The sequence below is a fragment of the Cynocephalus volans genome, chromosome 12, assembly GCF_027409185.1.
Source record: "Cynocephalus volans isolate mCynVol1 chromosome 12, mCynVol1.pri, whole genome shotgun sequence".
NCBI lineage: Eukaryota > Metazoa > Chordata > Mammalia > Dermoptera > Cynocephalidae > Cynocephalus > Cynocephalus volans.
In genome coordinates, this window is record NC_084471.1 from 40,808,759 (window position 1) to 40,835,988 (window position 27,230).

The following is a 27,230-nucleotide window of genomic DNA, read 5'->3' on the forward strand; positions in this document are numbered from 1 at the left end:
ACACAAAATATTCTACCATTTTCAATGAATTAGTATTTTGGAAAAATACTTTTTAGAGTGATAGTTAGAACTAAACATATGCACAGGGGTGGGAAGATGAAGCAGTTATAGGCAGGGGAACAGCTCACCTTGTGCTGTTTATTCATTGCCTTGAACTAAAAGCTCCAAGCAATTTACTGTTGGTATCTTCGGCCTAATACGGGAGCTGATTTGCTGCCTTATTTGGGTGACTATTTGAAGTTAATAAAACCAAAAGCATTCATAAGAGATATAAGAGATTTAATTTCAGAATGTACAACCCTAACATTAGAAATTTAATTTGGTATACAATTTGGCATCTAATTAGGCTTGATCTACAGTATATAATAATTTGGCTAAATAGGAGGCTTTCCAAAATTCTGTTTATAATAGATTCTACACTTATGATAATTTCTCCAGGAACTGAATACTTCACTAATTTACAAATGACTATTATAATTTGAACAGTAGTGCTTGCTTCTTAGCTCTTGACTGATGGGTAGAATTATTCTCTAACTATTTGCAATCTGTTTTTTTGTGCATGACATTCTAGTTCATATTTTCTAGTTTCTACCATTAAATGGGATGACAGTATTTATTTGCTATAAGTAAGTCTAGAAAAACCAATTTTTATTTTGATAAAATGTTAGCATTTTTGTTATAAAAATAATTCAGAACATACTATTTACTGTTTCTTCTGTGTCAGTAATAGTAACTGTAAGCTTTTCCTAAGTATATTATGGCTGGAAAGAATCAGTGATGCCATACCACTGACACACATCCTTTAAAATGCTATTTATTATCACTCATTTTTATCACAATTAAACAAAGGTATCTTTTTAAGAGCTCTAAAATATATGAACTAGAATATAAATCTATCCCATGCAATAGGTCTACTCAACTGAATTTATTAATTAGCAAGTTGCAAATTTTTCAGAAGGCATGCTGACATTTTGTGTGACTTCCTTTGTTCATATTACTACCATACTTTCCACAAAGAGAGCAAATCCTATTTTTTATTAAGCTTTCCTGCACAAAATTGGAGAAGAGTAAATGTTAATTTCACACAGTTATTTGTTAGATCTTAGATGACTTCCTTTTCATTATCTTTTAAGGCAGAAGTAGGCAGGTTGCATGGAGGAGTAGAATGGGATTTACCGGGCTTGGACATTTCAGTGAACTAACACTATTCTTTACATATTTTAGATGTCGTCTTTTCAGTCTATTCTACCTAAAGTGCACTACCATCTAAGAAGACAAGCAGTGAAAATCTTTGTGAAGACTGAATTCTAACAATATAACCATGAGTAATGGTTTATTCAAAGCTGAAAATGTGATTTTGGAGGGAGTCAGATACTAAGTTTGGTTAGTTTACTACAATTGTAATAAAATGCTTAAGTCATTTGAATAATAAGCATCATCCACATCATAAATTCTGTAAAACAGATGCTTTTATGAAAAGAACCACTTGTTTTTTTCATGTTTTACTGTAATATACTAGGCATTTATGTATTATTGTGTATTTCTTTTTAAATGTGTAAGTCCTATGTAAATGGATATAAATATGATTTTTTAAAAAATGAAATATATGGTTCATGGAGTCTCGAGTGCAAACATTTGACAATTCCAAGTACTGTTTGTATTTTACCATTCTGCCATTTTTACAGTTTTTGAATTGTAAAAGTCAAATCAATACGTTTCCTTGAAGTATGTTTCATGCTTCAACATGTTTCTCCTTCAAGTCTGTCGATACTTAAAGCTGAACACCTGCCTCTGATCATGTAAAAAAGAATGATTTAACCTGGAACTGGAGCCAAAAAATAGACCTTAAAAGGCAATCAGGGATGTCCTATATCTTTAGAAATAGCACTGTGATGGCTCGATCTCGTTTTCAATACAAAACAAAGCCAAACTGTTTACAAGAGTCAAAAGCAATTATTTTAAAAATTTATATTAAAAAAAGAAACATTATCTTCTCTTGTTACCTGTGGACCAAGAAAAAAAGAAAAACTTCTTTACTGAGAATCACACGTTCATTTGAATATCCTGAACCTCCAGCCAGCACTGGACAGTGAATGTCAACCACTGCAGAGTCTGAGGCTCATTCCACTGGAAAATCAAAATCCCGGAAACCCTTCCCTTTTGTCAGTGTAACAGGACATTAGCCAGACTCATGTCTAATGTTATAAGCTTTTAGCCGAGATGGCCTTGTTGTGACTTCCCTGAAGTCAATTTTATCAGAGGAAATAAATGAAAGACAGAATGATTAACATATATAGTGTATAAAAGTATAGAAGAGTAATCTCTTCCCTGTGGCTTTATTTGGTGATGTTATTGTTGTTCATTCTTTGTTTATATTGGAGATTTCAAAGTAAAATCTATTTAATAATATCATTTATCTAACTGCTGATTTTCTGCTGCTTGATCTTATTAAGCGCATAACCTGTCATTAGTGATTTCCTTTTTGTATTATAATTTGCTATGTTTGCACGTACATTACATTTGTTTTGATGTCTATTTTTGTTTAACAGATTCAGTCAAAAGGTAATGGTAACAGAAATCCTCTCCATTGTCAATAAAAAAAAAAAAAAACTTCCATTTCTTTGTTTAAGCTTTGTTTTCTAGTCACATAAAGTTGGATGATTTACTTGAACTGTAATGAAAAGCATTTTTTAGTGACTTTCAATCTAATATTTAGCGTCAGAAGTGAGTCTGCCACAAGAGGGAGTACTAAACTTGCTTGTGGGAGTGATTTTAAATTTTCTAAAAATGTTGCTTGAGTCGAAACAATGAAAAAAACGCCTTCTAAGCTTATATGAACTTGGGGATCTTGGTTCATAGAAATAAAATATAATATGGAAACTATGATATTATAGTGCTAAAACCAGATTTGTATTTACTCTTATACACCATTTAATCACTAAAGTTTCCTTTTAAAAATCAAGTAAGAAATATTAATTACTTATAATAGACCCTGACATATAATAATAGAAAAGATCCAGTACTTTATTCAAAGAAAGCATAAAATAGGCTTTAATTTATAAGAGAATTTCTACCAGATTTTAAATCCACTTAATGGAGTAAGCTCAGAATCTCAGTGTTATTCTTTTTGGAATATCAACATTAAGAATTCTCACATTTCTAATAATCAAGAGTCCATCAAGTACACTTTCAGATAAATAAAACTGCTTTTCAAATGGAAGGAAGGTCTCCTCTGTATATACTTAATATATATTCGTGAGGAAAATAGCTCTGTTAATTAGAAAACACATTTTTACAGATTTTGAATTACTTTATAGTTTCCTTTTTCCAATGTCTTACAGTAAAAAATTCTATGAAAATATCAGAAGGTCACAAAGAATTTATTTTAGCAAATTTAAGTATGACTTCACTTTTTTAGTAACATTGTGTTGTTGTTTTTAAAGATACATTTCATTCAGAATATTTTATGTACTACCTGGTGAAAGTGCTTTAAAATTAGTATTAAAATAGAAAATTCCTTTTTTTCTCCCAAATTTTAAGCAGTCTGATGACTTGATTGTATCTTTCTTGCCCTGCTTTTAGTCACGTGAAAGTAACAGTACTTTTCTGACCCTGCAGAGGAGATAAACTTCCTTAATGAGACACAAGAAATAGCTACTTTCCCAGTCTTACACAATGTTTCTAAGTCCCACTAAACTGGAAAATAATCCAAGCCTGCTTGCTGAAGTGTCCCTTCAGATTTGATTACCAGAAAAAAATGTGCAAAAGGATCAGAGATGTAACCTTTACACAATTCGGGGATCTTGCAAATGAACAGTGACATACATTTAGCTAAAGAATTTGCCATTTCAAATTAACTGAATCTTATGTGAAAAAAGTAAGGAAATACATTTTACTGCTAAGATATTAACAATGACTTATTTGTAAAGACTAAAATTGTGATAATGGATAAAATGTACTCAATAGAAGAGACAGTTCAAGAAAGCCAACAGCTTCAAATTACAGAGTATTTATCTAGTTGGTTTAATTCAGACTATGAAATAATCAAAGGGAACAACTAGATGAATATATTTTTTCAGATGTAACAATCAAGACAATTTAAGCAAATAGGAATTTACTTTGAGAAGCCATTTATTTTATAGCCTCCAGACTCCAAAAACTAACATTTTCAGGATGTTTTCATACAGGTTGAGAGTTATTTTTATGAAACACATAACTAAATAAACTCTCATCTATTATCTCGCCCATACGTTTTATGTACCCAGATTATTATATTAGAACATCCTGCTTTTTATGATAATATTCCTGATGGACTGGAAGACTGAGAAAGTTGCAATGCGCATGGTATACTTTTTGTGTTAAAATGTACTGTTTGATAACTGATGCTATGTAAAACACTAAGTAAACCAAATATTTAATTACCTACATGTATCTACTCTAGTTTATTGGCACATTACCATAAGCTTCTTAACAAAGACTCATTTTTCAATTTTTTTAAAAAATGCTTGAGTTTTATAGAAGTTTATTTTTAATGAGTTATTATTTAAAAATTGGATTTCACATAAAAATATGGATGTTTGGTTTATCTTAAAAACCAGAGACTCTTTCAGCAGAGTACCTATCACCTTCTTGTGCCATATTCTGCTGGGACTGAATAGGGGCGGCCCCCTTAGATGGAGCAGGTGTTCTCCAGTCCTAATCATTCCTTGTTGTCCTTGTGATATTTTGGTCAAGTGGCTCAAGGTCACTTCAAAAGTTTATTGACAAAGTTTATTGACATTACACTACCTGCCTGGAAGTCCCCTTGATCTTTAGTCTAATGTAAAAATGTTTACATACCTTCCTTAAGAGTTTTCCTTGCCACCCTACCCCGTTTGTATATCATTTTCTTGTTCTATAGGAAGCTGGACTCTCAGGAGTGCACAGTCAACCTAAGAACCTGAGAAGTGAGAAGGAGCTGCCAGGAACTCTCAGCTCCATGATGAATAGATTGAACTAAATGACCTCTGGGCTCTCTGCCAGGCATGGGATTTCCCTTACCTAAGTTAAAGGTGTCCTGAAGGCAGGGCTATAACCCTGGAGTCCAGCCTTCCCTTTGGAATAGTATGTATGGCTAGATAGGTCCTCCGCCCTAGATTTACCTAAACTTTCCATTTTATCTTTTATTTAAAACAATGTGCTTATCTAAATAATATTAGAAAATGTTCAGAATTTCTACAAGAAAAATTTTAATTATTTTCTGACTTCAACTTGAGTTTTAGATTTTAAATGAAGGCTGTAGATTCTTAATTTCAGGAAGTGGCTCTATGTTAGTGTCACTTTCCATTAAAATATGCTTTTGGAGGGTACAGTTTTAAAAAATCATACACTAGACACATTTTTCTCAAAGAGCTAGGCAATATATAATGAGCCCTGTTACAGGTAACTAATAACAATGTTAACTGGGTCAAATGAAACAGAAAGTGCAGGTCTTTCACTGGTCTTAATTAAATTTGTTTAGGCCAGGCTTTATAATTCACATTTCAGTTTGCAAGTCATTTCCATTTAAATATTTGTTTTGTGGAAATAACTCATATAATTTAATTTCAATTAGAAAATTAACTCAAATGGAGACTCAAAATAGAACATAAAAGTCATGATGCCTGCTTCAGCACTTCTTCTATGTGGCGAAAAACGCTGGGGTCTTCAATTGTAGGAGATACCTGAAAAGAAATTTAGAGTCAGATGAATGCTCTTTTATGAATCTCTTCCACTCTCTCTACAATTAAGCAATGATATACAATGCTGTCTTCCCCATTATTTTATAATACTCATATAGAAATGTCCCAAAACAAGGAACTTTTAACATATGTTAAAATTTATCTATAGTCTTTCAAAGTAATAAAATAAATTGTTCAATTAATAAAACTATTTTCCTAGATGGTACTTTCTCTAGAGTTCCTCTTAAGAGCCTTTCTATGTGCTTCTATGGAAAGATTTTTTTTTTTTTGTATTTGCTCAAACAGCTGTTCCTTACTGTTGCATTGCCTTTCATTGTCTTTATGATAAAAATATGCATAACTATGCACAAATAATGTGCACACCAATTAAAGGAATACATATGACTGAAGCAGCCTGAAGTTTTCTCAAATAATTGTCACTCAAAACAGGAGAAAATAATTAACATGTGTATCAATTAGAAATTTCAAACATTTATTGCCAGCCTCAATTGTTCTGCTTTCTTATTTACTAATAATCATTGATGACTATAATGAAGGAAATTGTACCTTTAATTCAATAGGATTGAGTTCCACAAGTATGTTTGAACTTAACTGACAATTACTAATAGTAAAAATATTTCCACGTGCTAGTTCCTATAATCAAAGCATATGGTCTTAACTAATCTGTGTTTCTTTCCAAAACCCTCATTCCTACAGAGTGAACGGCAATGCTCCTTAACATTAAAAAGTAGTACTATTATGTGCTTTCTAGGGATATAATTCATGCTTGAGAACTATTGTTTAAGAGCTTTGCTGATGCCACAGAAATGGAGAAAACATTTCAGACCCCAGTATTGAAACTCCCTGATAATCTACCTCATATGGCTTGCCGTTGACAAGGGCAGATAGAGCTGATCGAGGAACTTTGCCAGATCTGGTTTTGGGTAACTGTTCAACAAACACTGCATTTCGAAAAGCAGCCACAGGGCCAATGTTCTGCCTAACATGTTTGACAATTTCTTCCAAAACTTGTTCCTTTGTTGCATTTATATCTAAGGAAAAAGTTCAGATGGTAAGTATTGAATTAACCTTAGTAAATCATTCAGGGGCCAAACAATCAGGGAGAACAAAGATGTCTTACCTGTTTTCAACACACAAAGTGCTATGGGGACATGACCTTTCAAAGGATCTTCCTTGCCAACAACAGCACAGTCTGCCACAGCACCATGGGAAAGGACTGACTGTAATAAGAAAAGGCATCCATTTAGAATACATATGTGTGTGTGTGTGTGTGTGCACGTGTGTGTGTGTGTGTGTGTGTGTGTGTGTATAAATTCAATTGGGAAAAAATAGTACACGTCAGAGAACCCAAAAATCCATAGCTGGCTGTCTGAAAATGTACTACTAATTCAAATCATCACTATTCAGGTGAACAGTTAGGATCCTTTTAGTAGTCACTAAAGACTGACAGTAATTAAGATAAATTGCTTAGCCTATGTGGATCGTAAGGGAATTGTTTCTTCCTCTCCATTGTTTATTAATGTAGTTAGGGAAAATGTGCAGTGGTTGCCACTTGTAAACAAAGTTCATTGTGCCGCTGCAAGCAGGCAGCTTCATGGTGACATGGCTTTAGTGCTGGCTACCATTAAAACACCTGCCAGAGGCATGCTAGGCTGCCCCATGGCTGAAAAGTGATTTTATGTTGGGGTCTGTCAGTGAACAATGAAGAGAGCATTCCATTTTTTTGAGTGGCCACCTATTCAGAGAGAAATTTTTATGACTTGAAAGAAGAGGCTGAACATGGAGAGAATCCCTGACATCAGATAATCACCACTGTCAAGAAACCATTTTCATATTGTTCACCATAAGCTCTCAATGCCTTAAAGAACAAAGCACCTATCCATTTGGAATCACAGGAACCCAGAACTGAGTTACTGCCTAAATTATAGATGCTTAGGGTTAAAAAAATATTTCTGCTGTAATGGGACTTTTAAAAATGCATGGCCATAAAAGTCCTTTTCTGAGATATTAATTAATATATACACTTCAGTGACTCCAAACCTTTCATGGCGAGAGAACACAGTAAGCAAATTTGTAACCAACAGCTCATTTGGCAGTCCTTACTCTTTCTTCTATTAATTCATTCAACAACAATTTACTAAATGCTTTCTGTGTTCCGAACACTGCACTAGGCTCAGTGGTGAGCAGAAAAAGGCAGCATTGCCTCACTGTGCTTACAGTCTAGTAGGGGAGACAGATATTAATAAATAATCATGAATATTTAATTATTATGAATGCCTAAACACTAAAGTGGTAAGGGCTCTGGGCAAATAACAGGTTATTTATGTGAGAGAGATAGCAAAAGCAACCACTTAGCAGAAGGACATGGAGCAGAGAAGTCTTCCCTTAGGAAATAACAATGAGCAAGTCTGAAGGATGGCTGGACATTGATTAGGCAAGGAGGAGGGGGTGGGGCAGCAGCTCTGTGGAGGGATTATACATGTACCATTCAGACTTGAAAGAAACCAGAGTGGCTGCAAAGCAGAGAACAAAAAGGTGAGAGTGTTGTGAGAGGAGATGGAGCTGTGGATGTGGTTAGGGGCCATGCTAGAAACTTCCAACAGTTATTCTAGCAGCATTGGGAAGGCAATAAAGCATTTTCAGGCACTGAGGAGGAGATGCAAGATCAGATTGAATTTTTTAATAGACTTTTTACAGTAGTTTTAGATTTACAGCAAAATTGAGCAGAAAATAGAAATTTCCCATATATCCCCTGACCCACACATGCATAGCCTCCCCATTATCAACAGCCCCCACCAGAAGTACCTTTGAAACATCCTAGTGAGGCAGTTGGATACAGGGATCTCACGAGAGGCATAATCTGCAGATGCATGTTTGGATATTATTAATAGAGATGGTAATGAAAGCTACAGATTTGAACTCGATTATTTAGGGAGTAAGTAGCAAGAAGAAAAGAGTGAAAGCCTTAAAGAACTCTAACATCTAATGGCCACATGAAAAGGGGATGCTGGCAAACTAGACTAAAAAGGCACAGCCGGAGAAGTAGTGGAAAAAACACAACAGAATATGGGACATACCACTTCCAAGTCCCAAACTTTCCATGAAGAATTTTTGTTTTTAATTAGGCCAAGTTGAAAATGAGCTTTCTCTTCCCTGATGTCCTAGAAGACTCGATGAACTGCTAGAATGTTTGGTACAAACTCAGTGTACTACCTCACATTGCCCCTAACTGAACATTCAAATCAATATTTCTCCTATATCCTATTGTAAGCATCCAGTTTGAAGGATTGGGTTGTAATGGTTTCCATTCATGTAGCATTTGACTCCAATAGTGCTGAGGATAGTACCTGTTAAATAAGTGATTTGTGTACCATTAACTTATTTATTATTAACTCATTTGCTGAAATAAAGATGTTCATACCTTCTTTCCATTAGTTGGGCCTAATTTAAAAACTACCACTAAATACATACAGTATAGACTATACAATACCACATTCTACCACTGCTTCAATTTAAAATTCAAAAGGCTCCCAAGAGCTTTCTCATTTGTTATGGTCTCATTGACTCTTAAGATCCATATGTTGAAAGCAGACAGACAAATCTTATAGCCAGATATTTGTTTTGGTAGCTACTGTAGTTAGCCAACAGCCATGAAGAGAATACTTTGTCCATAGCAGATTGGATATATATTAAGTTGTTAGGCTAGATCCTATAATTCCAACTTAATATTCCTGTAAGGAGTAAAGAGTAACTCTTTTACCTGGCTAACAAGAGTTTTAATTGTCAAAAAACCATGATAAGAGGAACAGGTAAAGGGACATGAAAATCTACTACAATGTATATTGGGAAGTTAAAATAAAATAAAATAAAATTTAAATTTAAAAAAAGTAAAATAAAATAAAGTGTTCATTAGTGTCATAACCCTCTGTATCTACATTTCTAAAAAGCCGAGGTAACTGTTCAAATCTCTGTAAAAAAGAAAAAAAAATCAATCATTTAGATATTTTGTCACCTAATTAATATGACTATAATTTTAACTAAATTAGATGTCAAAACTTCTAGCTCGCCACTCTTTCACCTTGTTACTTTAATTTCACCATGTTTCCACCCTTAGTCTTAGTGCTTTTAGAAATGGATGGGAAAATGTTGATTATTTTTCTATAAAGGCAGGGAGTATTTTAAAATCAGAATACTAAACACAATTTCCTAAAATATGATATCAAAGTTTACCATTTTGCCTATTGAAGATAAATTCTTAAAAATCTGTGAGAAAAAAAAAATCGTTTTCCAAATTTTGTGTCATTTCTAAATGAGGTTTATTATTATAGCAGATAAAATATTATATTAATTTATCAGTTAGGAAGATGCCGTAAAGGAAGGAAGACTGCTTACTATGTTGGTCTCACAAATAATATTTGCACGCCAAATGATAATTTTAACAACTGAATCATTAAAAAGGAAAGCATCAAAATATGTCTTGGCAACACTTGAGGGACAGAAGCCAACCAAATGTCCTGTGGGAGGAAAAAAATCAAAAGCCACAATTATGCATTTCCTCGATCTAAAATCTATGAAGCATCTGTGATTAACCTGCGGTTAAGTGCCTAAAAAAGTGATACAACTTAAAAAGGTAATTGTCTCACCACAAATGGTACATAAATGTTACCGAAATAGGCCTGGTAAATGCCATTCGTTGTTTCTGTGGTACTGCCATTTTTGTACAGATTTCAATGGATTTAAAAGGTTTCAAGGCTTCAGCTGGCTAAATTACACAGGCTTGCCAATTACACTTTTAAGAATTTTAATTTTAGAAAAATTAGTTTAAAGGAATCAGCCTCATAAGGTGTGAGGTGCCACTCCGCAGTGGGAGATTGTCTCTGCAATGGAAGAAGAGGGGTGCTTTCTCATTTCCTCTGACACTGGAGTAGCCTAGGAACTGTCAGAGAGATTCCACATCTTCATCAATATTGAGATCAGTACTCAGGAAATATTCAGCAATTTTGCAACTATTTAAATCCAGGAGTTATTTAATGCTGGATAGAATTGAAATTGCAAGGCATCTTTGTTGAGTACACAGTCACTTTATGGAAATATATTCAATCCTGAAGAAAACATTCTTAAAATAGCGAACAAAATAGCTAACTTGGAAAGTAAACAGTGACACCTTGGTCAGAACAACCTTCAAAAGGGCAAACTGTATCTAAACACTGCCCTAAAATTTAAATACAATAATTTAAAAGACTTTCAAGTTCTCAAAGACATTAGTGGGATTATTTAACAAACTGAAACATAAGCTACAAGTGAAAGAATGAAATCAGGGAGCCCAACTTTTTTTCAGCAGATGTCTTCGTATAAAAAGCCCTTAACTAACATTTCAGACCCAATTTTCTTAAGAATTTTTTGAACTTCCACCAAAGTTGCCAAGTGCCTAGCTGGATTCTAGGTGTTCAAAGATTAATCAATTGTTAAAATAGATTTGATTGTTACTTAATAGTTACAGAAAGCCCTCACTTGCATTGGAATAAAATAATATTGTCTTAAATTTATAAAAGCTGCTCTAGGGCTCCATTTTCTTATGATGGGAACAGAGAGAGAGCAACACAGAGTTTCCTGAAATATTTTTTGATGTAGTTAATCTTAACAGAATATCTGCTTGATTTAGTCATATGTAAAGTAATATACTCATACAATTTTTACTTGGGGAAACTAGAAAAGCACAGGCACTTTAACTAGATATAAAAACAACATTCAGTCTATTTTTTTCTACAAATAAACTTTCATTTCATGGATTAAGACCATCAATTCTTGTTTCAAAAAATTAAAATGGAATCCAGCGTTCACCATTGGGAACCCTGAAAAAGCACTTAAATAGTAAGGTTTGGGCACTTAATAAGAGCTGATTATGTCATCAGCATAAACATTTCAGGTACATGATTAAGCATCAATTTCTAAGCAGTTTTGCTAGGAGCTGGATAAAAAGCCAGTAAAGAGTTTGGTTCACTGCTCTATGATATTCCAAATATAGAGAAGACAAACCTATGAATTGAGATATTAATTTCCTTATTAAACAAATACTCAATAGTTAATCATTTAATTCACACAAAGGGAGATGTTAACATAAAAAATTAAGGCCTGAGAGGTGTTCTGTTATGTGCTATAAATACTCCAAGACCCAGTGACGAAATTTCTATTAGATGCCAATAATTCTGACACATTTTTTTCTGTTTTTTCATGTTCACTGCCTATCTTCTGCCTGTCTTCCTCTGCTGTTACACAGAGTGAGAAGGATGCAGTAGAAACATATTAAAACACAACACATATTTGAAGAGGCTGTCACTTCTCTTTTCATTCTAAAAATAAAATAGAGAATTAAGGATTTTGACTGATAATAAGAGCTATGCATTTGTAATCTTCATATTTTGATTAGCCGAGTCTGCCAGAAATGCAGGTGACTAGTGGAGGTTATCTCCTAGAAGCAAGAAATTAAAAGTTCATGCAACCAGAACTACCTTTTGCCAACACACCAAAATACATGAGGCATAAATTTCAATTTCAGGTTATCACAAAATTCAGTCATTTATAAACAAGATAACATTATAATAGCCCACAAAGGTCACATGTCCAAAATATTTTATGAAATTCTTTGCTTTTGCTCAGAAAATATCACATTAACTGTCACTAAAAAGAAAAGCCAACATGACAAGAAGTATTAAGATGTTAAGTTTAGGCTGAAGACAGGTACAAACTTTAGAGAAGGTGGCTGTCTTTTAATTAGAGGAAGGGCACTAAACCTTTGAGTCTGCCTACTCTGTTTCCACTCAGTTGCTAATCATGTTACTTTAAACACTTTTTAAATTTAAATTGCAGTTTGTTTGCTCCAGCTTAAAAGCTATTCTTGGATTTGCTTCCACAAAAGATGGAGCAACTACATTCCATCTTTCTCTTCCACTAATTACCATGAAAAGGCTAAAATATATATCAAAAGACATTGTCAGAACTATTAGAACTTGAGAGACAATCTGATGATCAGTTCCCTGGTTTTTTGCTTCTTTGTTTGGAAGTTTTCGGATTTTGTTATTTTTGTTTGTTGACTCTCCACACCCAGTGAATGTCACCAAAGAAGCTGTGCCCTTCCCTTCTCCACTATAGCTGTGCAGCAGATCCTGTGGGATGGAGCCCTGGGTACTCTCCAAACCTATATCAAGAAAACCCAGAAAGAATCAGTGCCACTTGCTCTCCCCTTCAACAGCCATACTGTCCCTGAGAGCAATCCCTGTTGACTTGTCCTGCCCTACATCAGGCAAGTGACAGCAAAGAGATAGACCTCCTTCCTCTCTTCAGGGAAACTGTTCCCATACACACTGCAGGAATGAATCCTGTTAAGAATGTGGGGAGAAAAAGCCCTGGCTTAATAACCAGAAGACCAGTAGGGGAGAGTATTGGGAATTAAAGAGTAAAGTGAGACTTCTGGCTTTGGTCTGTCATGTAAGAAGCTCAGAAGATACCACTCTTCCCTAATTACAAATTAAAAAGCTGAACAAACTGGAGAAACAATAATTCTTAGGTCTGTCAGAGAATAAGTTCATAAGGCAAACCTGTAGAGACAGACAGGTGAGTACAGAGGATCACAACTTATTGGAGTGGAAACCTCCACAGAAATAAGTGCCAGGGTGGGGAAACCTGAACTGTAACTGATGAATAGCTTCAGGCTCAATGTAGATAAGTCTGAGTTAAAAACTTCGGGGAAATCCAACCACTGCGGGGGGGGGGGCGGGGGGGGGGCTTCCACAGTGTTGTGAGTTTCAACTCCAGGAAGCCAACTTGGTTCTCATAGTGAATACTGAAGAAAATCCCCTCATACTTCAGATGGGAGGAGAAAAAAAAGGAACTATTTTCAAACACTACAGAACATTCTGTTCTTAACAAGGCTTATTCTCAAAAGAAACTACTGTATAATAGAACCTACTGGGGTTTTATCAAAACCTCACTGGTATGAGAAAAAGAAAATACCCACCTCCAGCTCCCTGTATCCATCCTATCTTACTTAAAGGGGGAAAAAAGATATCCTGAGAAGCACTGGTGAAGTTCACAGTCCAGGAGCATCGAATCACCAAAAGACTGAGACCTACTCATGGGACTGTAGAACACTTCCACTTCCCCCACACCTTACCACCACATTACTAAAGGCCTATTTACCCAGTACATCACGTGTATATTTCAACAGAAAATTACAAGGCATTTAATTAAAATGCAAAAAACACAGTTTGAAGAGACTAGAAAAGCAGAACCAGAAATGTCAGAAATGTTGAAATTATCACACCAGGAATAAAAAGAAAGAAAAGAAATGAAAACTATAATAAACATGTCAAGCACTTTAATGGAAAAAATAGACAATATGCAAGAACAGAAAAACAATGTAAGCTAATCAGACAGATGGAAATTCTAAGAGATGCTAAAAATCAAAAACTCTGTAACAGAAATGAAGAATGCCTTTGATGTGCTCATTAGCAGACTAGACATGGCTGAGGAAAGGATCTTGGAGCTTGAGGATATCTCAGTAGAAGCCCTCAAAACTGAAAAGCAAAGAGAAAAGGGACTGAGAAATAAAACAGATCTGAATAACCTGAATATCCAAGAACTGCGGGACAACTACAAAAGGTGTAACAAACATATAGGACTAACAGAAGGAGAAGAAAAATAGAAACAAAAAATATTTGAAGCAATAATGACTGAGAATTTTCCCCAAATCAATGCCATACACAAATCCATAAATCCAGGAATGTCAGCAAATGCAAACTGGAATAAATGTCAAAAAACAAAACAAAACAAAACTATAAGTAGGCATATTATACTCAAACTTGAAAAAATCCAAGATAAAGAAAAATTCTCGAAAGAAGCCAGAGGGAAAGAAATACCTTAACTATAGAAGAGGATGAGAAGAATCACATAAACTCAGAAACCACGCAAACAAGAAGAGAGTGGAATAAAATATTTAAAGCTTCAAGAGAAGAAAAAAAAAAGCACCAGTCTAGAATTCTGTACTGTGCAAAATTTTCCTTCAAAAGTTAAGAAGAAATAAAGGCTTTGTCAGACAAACAGACATTGAGAAATTCGTTGCCAATAGACCTGCCTTGCAAGAAATGTTAAAAAAAAATAATGTTCCTCAGAGACAAGAAAAATAATATAGGTCAGAAAACTGGATTAACAAAAATAAAGGAAGACATCAGAAATGAATAAATGAAGGTAAAATAAGCACTTTTATTTTTATTATTCTTAATTACTCTCACAGATAACTTTGTTTATAATAATAATAGCAACAGTGTGTTTGGATATATATTTATATAAATGAAGTAAGTGACAGTATTGATGCAAGGTTTGGGAGGGAGAAATTAGAGTGTTTCATTATCATAAGGTACTTACACTGCCTGCAAAGTGGTATAATATTATTTACATGTGAACTTTGTTGGTTGTAAATGTATATTCCAAATTCTAGGGCAACCACTAAAAGAGTAAAAAAAAAAAAAAAAAAAAGGCCACATACATGATATACTAAGGAGAGAAAAACTGAACCATATAAAATGCTCAATTAAAACCATAAAATGCAGAGAAAGAAAGACAAAAATAGGACCAAAGAACAAAACCAACATGTAGAAAACAAAAACAAGTATGGTAAATATTAACCTGATTATATTAATGATCATGAATGTCAGTGATCTAGATACACCAATTAAAAAACAGATTATGGCGTTTCAAGATGGCAGTGGCTGCGGTGGTTGGCGCGGAGTAGCTGAGGTGGAAAAGGCGGCCACTGGGCCTCAGGCAGCCGGGAAACTTGTGGACCTTCCTCTTGCCATCTCTGAAGGGAGGACCGCTGCTGGTGGCCGGTCGTGGGGGGTGACCGCCACTTTGCCCCCGGCAGGAGCGGCTGCCTCATTTACAGGCAACAGCTTTGAAGTGTGGAGCAGGAAAAGAACTGCTTCTTAGCTGCAAAAGTGAGTATCTAAACAGGAAACACGGCGCCAGGGCTGCTGTGGATGCAGCCAGGATCCCGGAGGCCGGGACCGCGCTGAAGGCGGCCAGCTGCCCTATTCAGGATTCGAGGTTTCAGGCCGGCATTAAAGAAGATTCCTGGGAGCGCCCGAGCCATGCCGCGACTGAACAGCCCGAGGCGGCAGCGGCCGAGAACGGGTAAGGCGGCAAACCAGAGGCAGAGAGTGAGCTCCCGACCTGGCACAACCCTGTGAGTGACCCCTGGACCAGCCCTGTTTGGGGGGCTGACGCCCACCCGGCTCCCGCCCCAGAGCTGCCTCCATTTTCCCAGATGCTGGCAGCTCCGCCAGGCTCGGCCGTCACTGAGCCTTCCCACTTGCTTGGCCCAGCGGGGGGTTTCCAGAGCCTGCGGGCTGGCCTCCCCTCCCACTCCCTCTGCGGTTCTCTGGCGGGTTGGTGGCATGGGGCATCCCTGGCCAGTGTCGGGAGGACAAGGAAGTACGGGCGGGCCGACTGTCACTGCACCACACCCTGGACTCCGGCCCCCAGTAAACTTCCCCTCTGGGAGGCAGTTACCATCTCTGTGGCCACCAGTTCGGAAAAAAGCCTAACCAATTTCTAGTTGGGAATAGTGTGGTAGGAGAGTTCCCAGGTCCGCTTGAACCTGCCAGAGAGCTGGCTGCAGGCGGGCGCTAGACTCAGTTTATACTGGGGGGATACAAAGGTGAACAAGTCCCGAGAAAGATCTACACAGTGCCACAAAGGCACCCAGAGTGACCGGTCGTCTGTGCCTAGCAGAAACCTGGTAGACTTCCTGGGCGAGGCAGTGCCGAGCAGGGTCTTGAAGGACCAGCTGATAGATGAGGGGTGCAGAAGACACGCCCCAGCCCAGCACAGTGCGCACAGAGTGGGGAGACGTGCGGCCAGGGAGGCGGAGACTTGACAGAAACCACACACCCTGTGGGGTCGCCACTGCACGATCCAACATCCTGGGCCAGAGCACACGGAACAGGGAGAAGTCCGGCACAGGAAGTGAAAGCTCAACAGCGATCACACACCCTGTGGTACGTGATCCACCAGCCCAGCAGAGTCCAAGCTGACCAGAAAGGTGGCTCCCCGGAGAAGCCCAAGACCCGAGGCAACCACACATACAAGGCACTAGAGGCCAACTGAACAGCCACGGAGGTAGCCATACCAAATTGGCAACCACAGCAACATCATAGTTAGTCATTAGTCTCAAACCGGTGGACTGTGAAACCCCCTGCCACAATGAATAAACATCAAAAAAAAGATACCAGAAAAACAAAAAATCAAGAAAGTACACCACCAAAAGTTAATAAATCTCAAACTCTAGATCCTATAGAACAAGAAGCCCTTGAAATGACTGACAAGGAATTTCGAGTGATAATTCTAAGGAAACTGAATGAGATACAAAAAAACACAGCTAGACATCATGATGAAATGAGGAAAAGTATACAGGATCTGAAAGAGGAAATATACAAAGAAATCAATGTCCTGAAAAAAAATGTAGCAGAACTTGCTGAACTGAAGAAGTTATTCAGCGAAATAAAAAACACAATGGAGAGTTTAACCAGCAGGCTTGTCGAAGTTGAAGAGAGAACCTCTGAACTTGAAGATGGGCTGTTTGAAATAACACAAGCAGACAAAAAGAAAGAAAAAAGAATCAAGGACACTGAAGAAAATCTGAGAGAGATATCAGACAACAAGCGCTCAAATATCCGAGTCATGGGTATTCCAGAAGGGGAGGAAAATGGAGATTCCATTGAAAACATATTCAACAAAATAGTGGCAGAAAACTTCCCAGGTATAGGAAAAATCACAGATCTTCAGATCCAGAAAGCTCAACAATCTCCAAACGTATTCAACCCAAAAAGGCCTTCTCCAAGACATGTCATAGTCAAATTGGCAAAACTCAGAGACAAAGAGAGAATCTTAAAAGCTGCAAGAGAGAAGTGTCAAATCACCTATAAGGGAGCCCCAATCAGGCTAACATCAGACTTTTCATCACAAACCCTAAATGCTAGAAAGGAATGGGATGATATTTTCAAAATACTAAAAGATTGCCAGCCAAGAATACTCTACCCTGCAAGGCTATCCTTCCGAAATGAGGGGCAAATAGTATATTTCTCAGACAAACAAAAACTGCGGGAGTTCACTACCACACGACCAACCTTACAAGGGAGTACTGGGTTTGGTTCCTGAAAAATAACTACCACTGCCATAAAAACCGAAGAAAAATCTAAACCCGCTAGTATAATAAAAATGGCATTCATGAAGAGAAAACAAGCAAACAAAAACACTATCTACAACCTAAGGAACCAACAAACACAGAAACCAAACAGTAAATCAGAAAGCAAGGAACAAAAGACACCTAAGACAACCAAACAACCAATAAAATGCTAGGAATAAATCAACACCTTTCAATAACAACTCTTAATGTTAAAGGCTTAAATTCCCCAATTAAAAGACACAGACTGGCTGACTGGATCAAAAAGCAGGACCCAACTATATGCTGCCTACAAGAGACCCACCTCACCCATAAAGATTCACACAGACTAAGAGTGAAAGGATGGAAAAAGATTTACCATGCAAACAGAAAAGAAAAACGAGCTGGAGTGGCTATTCTTATATCTGACAAAATAGACTTTAAACTAAAAACCATAAAAAGAGACAATGAGGGACACTACTTAATGATAAAAGGACTGATCCATCAAGAAGACATAACAATCATAAATATGTACGCACCAAATGTTGGAGCAGCCAGATTTATAAAACAAACTCTATTAGACCTAAAGAAGGAAATAGACACTAATACCATAATAGCAGGGGACCTGAACACTCCACTGTCAATATTAGACAGATCATCTAGGCAAAGAATCAGTAGAGAAACACAAGATCTAAACAAGACTCTAGACCAATTGGAATTGGCAGATATCTACAGAACATTCCACCCAACAACCTCAGAATATTCATTCTTCTCATCAGCACATGGATCATTCTCCAGGATAGATCACATATTAGGTCACAAATCAAGTCTCAATAAATTCAAAAAAATTGGAATTATCCCATGTATCTTCTCAGACTACAATGGATTAAAACTAGAAATGAATAACAAACAAAACTCTGGAAACTATACAAACACATGGAAATTAAACAGCATTCTACTTAATGACATATGGGTCCAAGAAGAAATCAAGCAGGAAATCAAAAAATTCATTGACTCTAATGAAAATAATGATACATCATACCAAAACCTGTGGGATACTGCAAAAGCAGTATTGAGGGGAAAATTTATTGCATTAAATGCTCAACTCAGAAGAATGGAAAGATGGCAAGTGAACAACCTAACACTTCACCTTAAAGAACTAGAAAAACAAGAACAATCCAAACCTAAAGTTAGCAGACGGAAAGAAATCATTAAGATCAGAGCAGAACTGAATGAAATTGAAAACCAAAAAACAATTCAAAAGATCAACGAATCAAAAAGTTGGTTTTTTGAAAAGATAAATAAAATTGACAAACCATTAGCATGGCTAACAAAAAAAAGAAGAGAGAAGACTCAAATAACAAAAATTAGAAATGAAAAAGGCGATATTACAACTGATTCATCTGAAATACAAGGAATCATTCGAGACTACTATAAACAACTATACGCCAACAAATTTGAAAATCTGGAGGAAATGGATAAATTTCTGGACACACACAAGCTCCCAAAACTGAACCGTGAAGACGTAGAAAATTTGAACAGACCGATAACAATAAAGGAGATTGAAGCTGTTATCAGAAGGCTCCCAACAAAGAAAAGCCCAGGACCAGATGGATTCACAGCAGAATTTTACCAAACATTCAAAGAGGAATTGACACCGATTCTTTACAAACTATTCCAAAAGATTGAAACGGACGGAAATCTCCCAAACTCATTCTATGAAGCAAACATCATCCTGATACCAAAACCAGGTAAAGATAGAACCAAAAAAGAAAACTACAGGCCGATATCCTTGATGAATATAGATGCAAAAATCCTCACTAAAATACTAGCAAACAGAATACAGCAACACATACGTAAAATTATTCATCACGATCAAGTGGGATTCATCCCAGGGATGCAAGGTTGGTTCAACATACGCAAATCAATAAATGTGATACACCATATTAATAAAATCAAACACAAGGACCATATGATCATCTCTATAGATGCTGAAAAAGCATTTGATAAAGTTCAGCACTCATTCATGACAAAGACCCTCTATAAGTTAGGTATAGAGGGAAAGTATCTCAACATAATTAAAGCCATATATGACAAACCCACTGCCAATATCATCCTGAATGGGGAAAAGCTGAAAGCTTTTCCTTTAAGAACAGGCAGTAGACAAGGATGCCCACTCTCACCACTCCTATTCAACATAGTGTTGGAAGTACTAGCCAGAGCAATCAGAGAAGAGAAGGAAATAAAGGGCATCCAGATTGGAAAAGATGAAGTCAAACTGTCCCTGTTTGCAGATGACATGATCCTATATATCGAACAGCCTAAAACCTCTACAAAAAAACTCTTGGAATTGATAAATGATTTCAGCACAGTAGCAGGATACAAAATCAACACATAAAAATCAGTAGCATTTCTTTTCTCCAATAGTGAACATGCAGAACGAGAAATCAAGAAAGCCTGCCCATTTACAATAGCCACCAAAAAAATAAAATACTTAGGAATTGAGTTAACCAAGGAGGTGAAAAATCTCTATAATGAGAACTACAAACCACTGCTGAGAGAAATTAGAGAGGATACAAGAAGATGGAAAGATATTCCATGCTCTTGGATTGGAAGAATCAACATAGTGAAAATGTCCATACTACCCAAAGTGATATACAAATTCAATGCAATCCCCATCAAAATTCCAAAGACATTTTTCTCAGAAATGGAAAAAACTATTCAGACATTTATATGGAACAATAAAAGACCACGAATAGCCAAAGCAATGCTCAGCAAAAAAAATAAAGCTGGAGGCATAACACTACCTGAATTTAAGCTATACTACAAAGCTATAATAACCAAAACAGTATGGTACTGGCATAAAAACAGACACACTGACCAATGGAATAGAATAGAGAATCCAGAAATCAACCCACACACTTACTGCCATCTGATCTTTGACAAAGGCACCAAGCCTATTCACTGGGGAAGGGACTGCCTCTTCAGCAAGTGGTGCTGGGATAACTGGATATCGATATGCAGGAGAATGAAACTAGATCCATACCTCTCACCGTATACTAAAATCAACTCAAAATGGATTAAGGATTTAAATATACACCCTGAGACAATAAAACTTCTTAAAGAAAACATAGGGGAAACACTTCAGGAAATAGGACTGGGCACAGACTTCATGAATACGACCCCAAAAGCACGGGAAACCAAAGGAAAAATAAACAAATGGGATTATATCAAACTAAAAAGCTTCTGCACAGCAAAAGAAACAATTAAAAGAGTTAAAAGACAACCAACAGAGTGGGAGAAAATATTTGCAAAATATACATCTGACAAAGGATTAATATCCAGAATATATAAGGAACTCAAACAACTTCACAAGAAGAAAACAAGCAACCCAATTAAAAAATGGGCAAAAGAGCTAAGTAGGCATTTCTTTAAGGAAGATATACAAATGGCCAACAGACATATGAAAAAATGCTCAACATCACTCAGCATCCGGGAAATGCAAATCAAAACCACATTGAGATACCATCTAACCCCAGTTAGGATGGCTAAAATCCAAAAGACTATGAACGATAAATGCTGGCGAGGCTGCGGAGAAAAAGGAACTCTCATACATTGTTGGTGGGACTGCAAAATGGTGCAGCCTCTATGGAAAATGGTATGGAGGTTCCTTAAACAATTGCACATAGATCTACCATACGACCCAGCCATCCCACTGTTGGGAATATACCCAGAGGAATGGAAATCATCAAGTCGAAGGTATACCTGTTCCCCAATGTTCATCGCAGCACTCTTTACAATAGCCAAGAGTTGGAACCAGCCCAAATGCCCATCATCAGATGAGTGGATACGGAAAATGTGGTACATCTACACAATGGAATACTACTCAGCTATAAAAACGAATGAAATACTGCCATTTGCAACAACATGGATGGACCTCGAGAGAATTATATTAAGTGAAACAAGTCAGGCACAGAAAGAGAAATACCACATGTTCTCACTTATTGGAGGGAGCTAAAAATTAATATATAAATTCACACACACATACACACATACACACACAAACTGGGGGGTGGGGAAGAAGATATAACAACCACAATTATTTGAAGTTGATACAACAAACAAACAGAAAGGACATGGTTGGGGGGGAGAGGGGGAGGGAGAAGGGAGGGAGGTTTTGGTGATGGGGAGCATTAATCAGCTACAATGTATATTGACAAAATAAAATTTAAAAAAAAATAAAAAATAAAAAATAAAAAATAAAAAATAAAAAAAAAAAAAGATCAGAGCAGAACGGAATGAAATTGAAAACCAAAAAACAATTCAAAAGATCAACGAATCAAAAAGTTGGTTTTTTGAAAAGATAAATAAAATTGACAAACCATTAGCATGGCTAACAAAAAGAAGAAGAGAGAAGACTCAAATAACAAAAATTAGAAATGAAAAAGGCGATATTACAACTGATTCATCTGAAATACAAGGAATCATTCGAGACTACTATAAACAACTATATGCCAACAAATTTGAATATCTGGAGGAAATGGATAAATTTCTGGACACACACAAGCTCCCAAAACTGAACCATGAAGACGTAGAAAGTTTGAACAGACCAATAACAATAAAGGAGATTGAAGCTGTTATCAGAAGGCTCCCAACAAAGAAAAGCCCAGGACCAGATGGATTCACAGCAGAATTTCACCAAACATTCAAAGAGGAATTGACACCGATTCTTTACAAACTATTCCAAAAGATTGAAACGGACGCAAATCTCCCAAACTCATTCTATGAAGCAAACATCATCCTGATACCAAAACCAGGTAAAGATAGAACCAAAAAAGAAAACTACAGGCCAATATCCTTGATGAATATAGATGCAAAAATCCTCACTAAAATACTAGCAAACAGAATACAGCAACACATACGTAAAATTATTCATCACGATCAAGTGGGATTCATCCCAGGGATGCAAGGTTGGTTCAACATACGCAAATCAATAAATGTGATACACCATATTAATAAACTCAAACACAAGGACCATATGATCATCTCTATAGATGCTGAAAAAGCATTTGATAAAGTTCAGCACTCATTCATGACAAAGACCCTCTATAAGTTAGGTATACAGGGAAAATATCTCAACATAATTAAACCCATATATGCCAAACCCACTGCCAATATCACCCTGAATGGGGAAAAGCTGAAAGCTTTTCCTTTAAGAACAGGAACTAGACAAGGATGCCCACTCTCACCACTCCTATTCAACATAGTGTTGGAAGTACTAGCCAGAGCAATAAGAGAAGAGAAGGAAGTAAAGAGCATCCGGATTGGAAAAGATGAAGTCAAACTGTCCCTGTTTGCAGATGACATGATCCTATATATCGAACAGCCTAAAACCTCTACAAAAAAACTCTTGGAATTGATAAATGATTTCAGCACAGTAGCAGGATACAAAATCAACACATAAAAATCAGTAGCATTTCTTTTCTCCAATAGTGAACATGCAGAACGAGAAATCAAGAAAGCCTGCCCATTTACAATAGCCACCAAAAAAATAAAATACTTAGGAATTGAGTTAACCAAGGAGGTGAAAAATCTCTATAATGAGAACTACAAACCACTGCTGAGAGAAATTAGAGAGGATACAAGAAGATGGAAAGATATTCCATGCTCTTGGATTGGAAGAATCAACATAGTGAAAATGTCCATACTACCCAAAGTGATATACAAATTCAATGCAATCCCCATCAAAATTCCAAAGACATTTTTCTCAGAAATGGAAAAAACTATTCAGACATTTATATGGAACAATAAAAGACCACGAATAGCCAAAGCAATGCTCAGCAAAAAAAATAAAGCTGGAGGCATAACACTACCTGAATTTAAGCTATACTACAAAGCTATAATAACCAAAACAGTATGGTACTGGCATAAAAACAGACACACTGACCAATGGAATAGAATAGAGAATCCAGAAATCAACCCACACACTTACTGCCATCTGATCTTTGACAAAGGCACCAAGCCTATTCACTGGGGAAGGGACTGCCTCTTCAGCAAGTGGTGCTGGGATAACTGGATATCGATATGCAGGAGAATGAAACTAGATCCATACCTCTCACCGTATACTAAAATCAACTCAAAATGGATTAAGGATTTAAATATACACCCTGAGACAATAAAACTTCTTAAAGAAAACATAGGGGAAACACTTCAGGAAATAGGACTGGGCACAGACTTCATGAATACGACCCCAAAAGCACGGGAAACCAAAGGAAAAATAAACAAATGGGATTATATCAAACTAAAAAGCTTCTGCACAGCAAAAGAAACAATTAAAAGAGTTAAAAGACAACCAACAGAGTGGGAGAAAATATTTGCAAAATATACATCTGACAAAGGATTAATATCCAGAATATATAAGGAACTCAAACAACTTCACAAGAAGAAAACAAGCAACCCAATTAAAAAATGGGCAAAAGAGCTAAGTAGGCATTTCTCTAAGGAAGATATACAAATGGCCAACAGACATATGAAAAAATGCTCAACATCACTCAGCATCCGGGAAATGCAAATCAAAACCACATTGAGATACCATCTAACCCCAGTTAGGATGGCTAAAATCCAAAAGACTATGAACGATAAATGCTGGCGAGGCTGCGGAGAAAAAGGAACTCTCATACATTGTTGGTGGGACTGCAAAATGGTGCAGCCTCTATGGAAAATGGTATGGAGGTTCCTTAAACAATTGCACATAGATCTACCATACGACCCAGCCATCCCACTGTTGGGAATATACCCAGAGGAATGGAAATCATCAAGTCGAAGGTATACCTGTTCCCCAATGTTCATCGCAGCACTCTTTACAATAGCCAAGAGTTGGAACCAGCCCAAATGCCCATCATCAGATGAGTGGATACGGAAAATGTGGTACATCTACACAATGGAATACTACTCAGCTATAAAAACGAATGAAATACTGCCATTTGCAACAACATGGATGGACCTCGAGAGAATTATATTAAGTGAAACAAGTCAGGCACAGAAAGAGAAATACCACATGTTCTCACTTATTGGAGGGAGCTAAAAATTAATATATAAATTCACACACACATACACACATACACACACAAACTGGGGGGTGGGGAAGAAGATATAACAACCACAATTATTTGAAGTTGATACAACAAACAAACAGAAAGGACATGGTTGGGGGGGAGAGGGGGAGGGAGAAGGGAGGGAGGTTTTGGTGATGGGGAGCATTAATCAGCTACAATGTATATTGACAAAATAAAATTTAAAAAAAAATAAAAAATAAAAAATAAAAAATAAAAAATAAAAAAAAAAAAAGATCAGAGCAGAACGGAATGAAATTGAAAACCAAAAAACAATTCAAAAGATCAACGAATCAAAAAGTTGGTTTTTTGAAAAGATAAATAAAATTGACAAACCATTAGCATGGCTAACAAAAAGAAGAAGAGAGAAGACTCAAATAACAAAAATTAGAAATGAAAAAGGCGATATTACAACTGATTCATCTGAAATACAAGGAATCATTCGAGACTACTATAAACAACTATATGCCAACAAATTTGAATATCTGGAGGAAATGGATAAATTTCTGGACACACACAAGCTCCCAAAACTGAACCATGAAGACGTAGAAAGTTTGAACAGACCAATAACAATAAAGGAGATTGAAGCTGTTATCAGAAGGCTCCCAACAAAGAAAAGCCCAGGACCAGATGGATTCACAGCAGAATTTCACCAAACATTCAAAGAGGAATTGACACCGATTCTTTACAAACTATTCCAAAAGATTGAAACGGACGCAAATCTCCCAAACTCATTCTATGAAGCAAACATCATCCTGATACCAAAACCAGGTAAAGATAGAACCAAAAAAGAAAACTACAGGCCAATATCCTTGATGAATATAGATGCAAAAATCCTCACTAAAATACTAGCAAACAGAATACAGCAACACATACGTAAAATTATTCATCACGATCAAGTGGGATTCATCCCAGGGATGCAAGGTTGGTTCAACATACGCAAATCAATAAATGTGATACACCATATTAATAAACTCAAACACAAGGACCATATGATCATCTCTATAGATGCTGAAAAAGCATTTGATAAAGTTCAGCACTCATTCATGACAAAGACCCTCTATAAGTTAGGTATACAGGGAAAATATCTCAACATAATTAAACCCATATATGCCAAACCCACTGCCAATATCACCCTGAATGGGGAAAAGCTGAAAGCTTTTCCTTTAAGAACAGGAACTAGACAAGGATGCCCACTCTCACCACTCCTATTCAACATAGTGTTGGAAGTACTAGCCAGAGCAATAAGAGAAGAGAAGGAAGTAAAGAGCATCCGGATTGGAAAAGATGAAGTCAAACTGTCCCTGTTTGCAGATGACATGATCCTATATATCGAACAGCCTAAAACCTCTACAAAAAAACTCTTGGGATTGATAAATGATTTCAGCACAGTAGCAGGATACAAAATCAACACATAAAAATCAGTAGCATTTCTTTTCTCCAATAGTGAACATGCAGAACGAGAAATCAAGAAAGCCTGCCCATTTACAATAGCCACCAAAAAAATAAAATACTTAGGAATTGAGTTAACCAAGGAGGTGAAAAATCTCTATAATGAGAACTACAAACCACTGCTGAGAGAAATTAGAGAGGATACCAGAAGATGGAAAGATATCCCATGCTCTTGGATTGGAAGAATCAACAGTGAAACTGTCCATACTACCCAAAGTGATATACAAATTCAATGCAATCCCCATCCAAATTCCAAAGACATTTTTCTCAGAAATGGAAAAAACTATCCAGACGTTTATATGGAATAACAAAAGACCATGCATAGCCAAAGCAATGTTGAGCAAAAAAAATAAAGCTGGAGGCATAACGCTACCTGACTTTAAACTATACTACAAAGCTATAATAACCAAAACAGTATGGTACTGGCATAAAAACAGACACACTGACCAATGGAATAGAATAGAGAATCCAGAAATCAACCCACACACTTACTTTCATCTGATCTTTGACAAAAGCACCAAGCCTATTCACTGGGGAAGGGACTGCCTCCTCAGCAAATGGTGCTGGGATAACTGGATATCCCTATGCAGGAGAATGAAACTAGATCCATGCCTCTCACCGTATACTAAAATCACCTCAAAATGGATTAAGAATTTAAATGTACACCCTGAAACAATAAAACTTCTTAAAGAAAACATAGGAGAAACACTTCAGGAAATAGGACTGGAC

At 36.5% G+C, this 27,230-nt stretch overlaps 2 protein-coding genes across 3 annotated transcripts in view; one reads left to right on the plus strand and one right to left on the minus strand.

Annotated features, from left to right (window-relative positions):
* The window catches only part of PPFIA2 (PTPRF interacting protein alpha 2), a 488,437-nt gene extending 487,184 nt beyond the window's left edge, over positions 1–1,253 (plus strand). For both annotated transcript variants that reach the window (XM_063075430.1, XM_063075426.1), the window contains one exon: positions 1,225–1,253. In XM_063075430.1, the coding sequence (XP_062931500.1) occupies positions 1,225–1,253 (29 nt within the window). The remainder of the gene's footprint in view (positions 1–1,224) is intronic.
* Positions 1,254–5,633: 4,380 nt separating this feature from the next.
* Positions 5,634–27,230, minus strand: part of ACSS3 (acyl-CoA synthetase short chain family member 3) — a 186,972-nt gene continuing 165,375 nt past the window's right edge. Inside the window, exons 14-16 of the mRNA XM_063076153.1 lie at positions 6,841–6,940; positions 6,576–6,751; positions 5,634–5,702 (exon numbers count right to left, since the gene is read on the minus strand). Coding sequence (XP_062932223.1) covers positions 5,634–5,702; positions 6,576–6,751; positions 6,841–6,940 — 345 coding nt within the window. The remainder of the gene's footprint in view (positions 5,703–6,575; positions 6,752–6,840; positions 6,941–27,230) is intronic.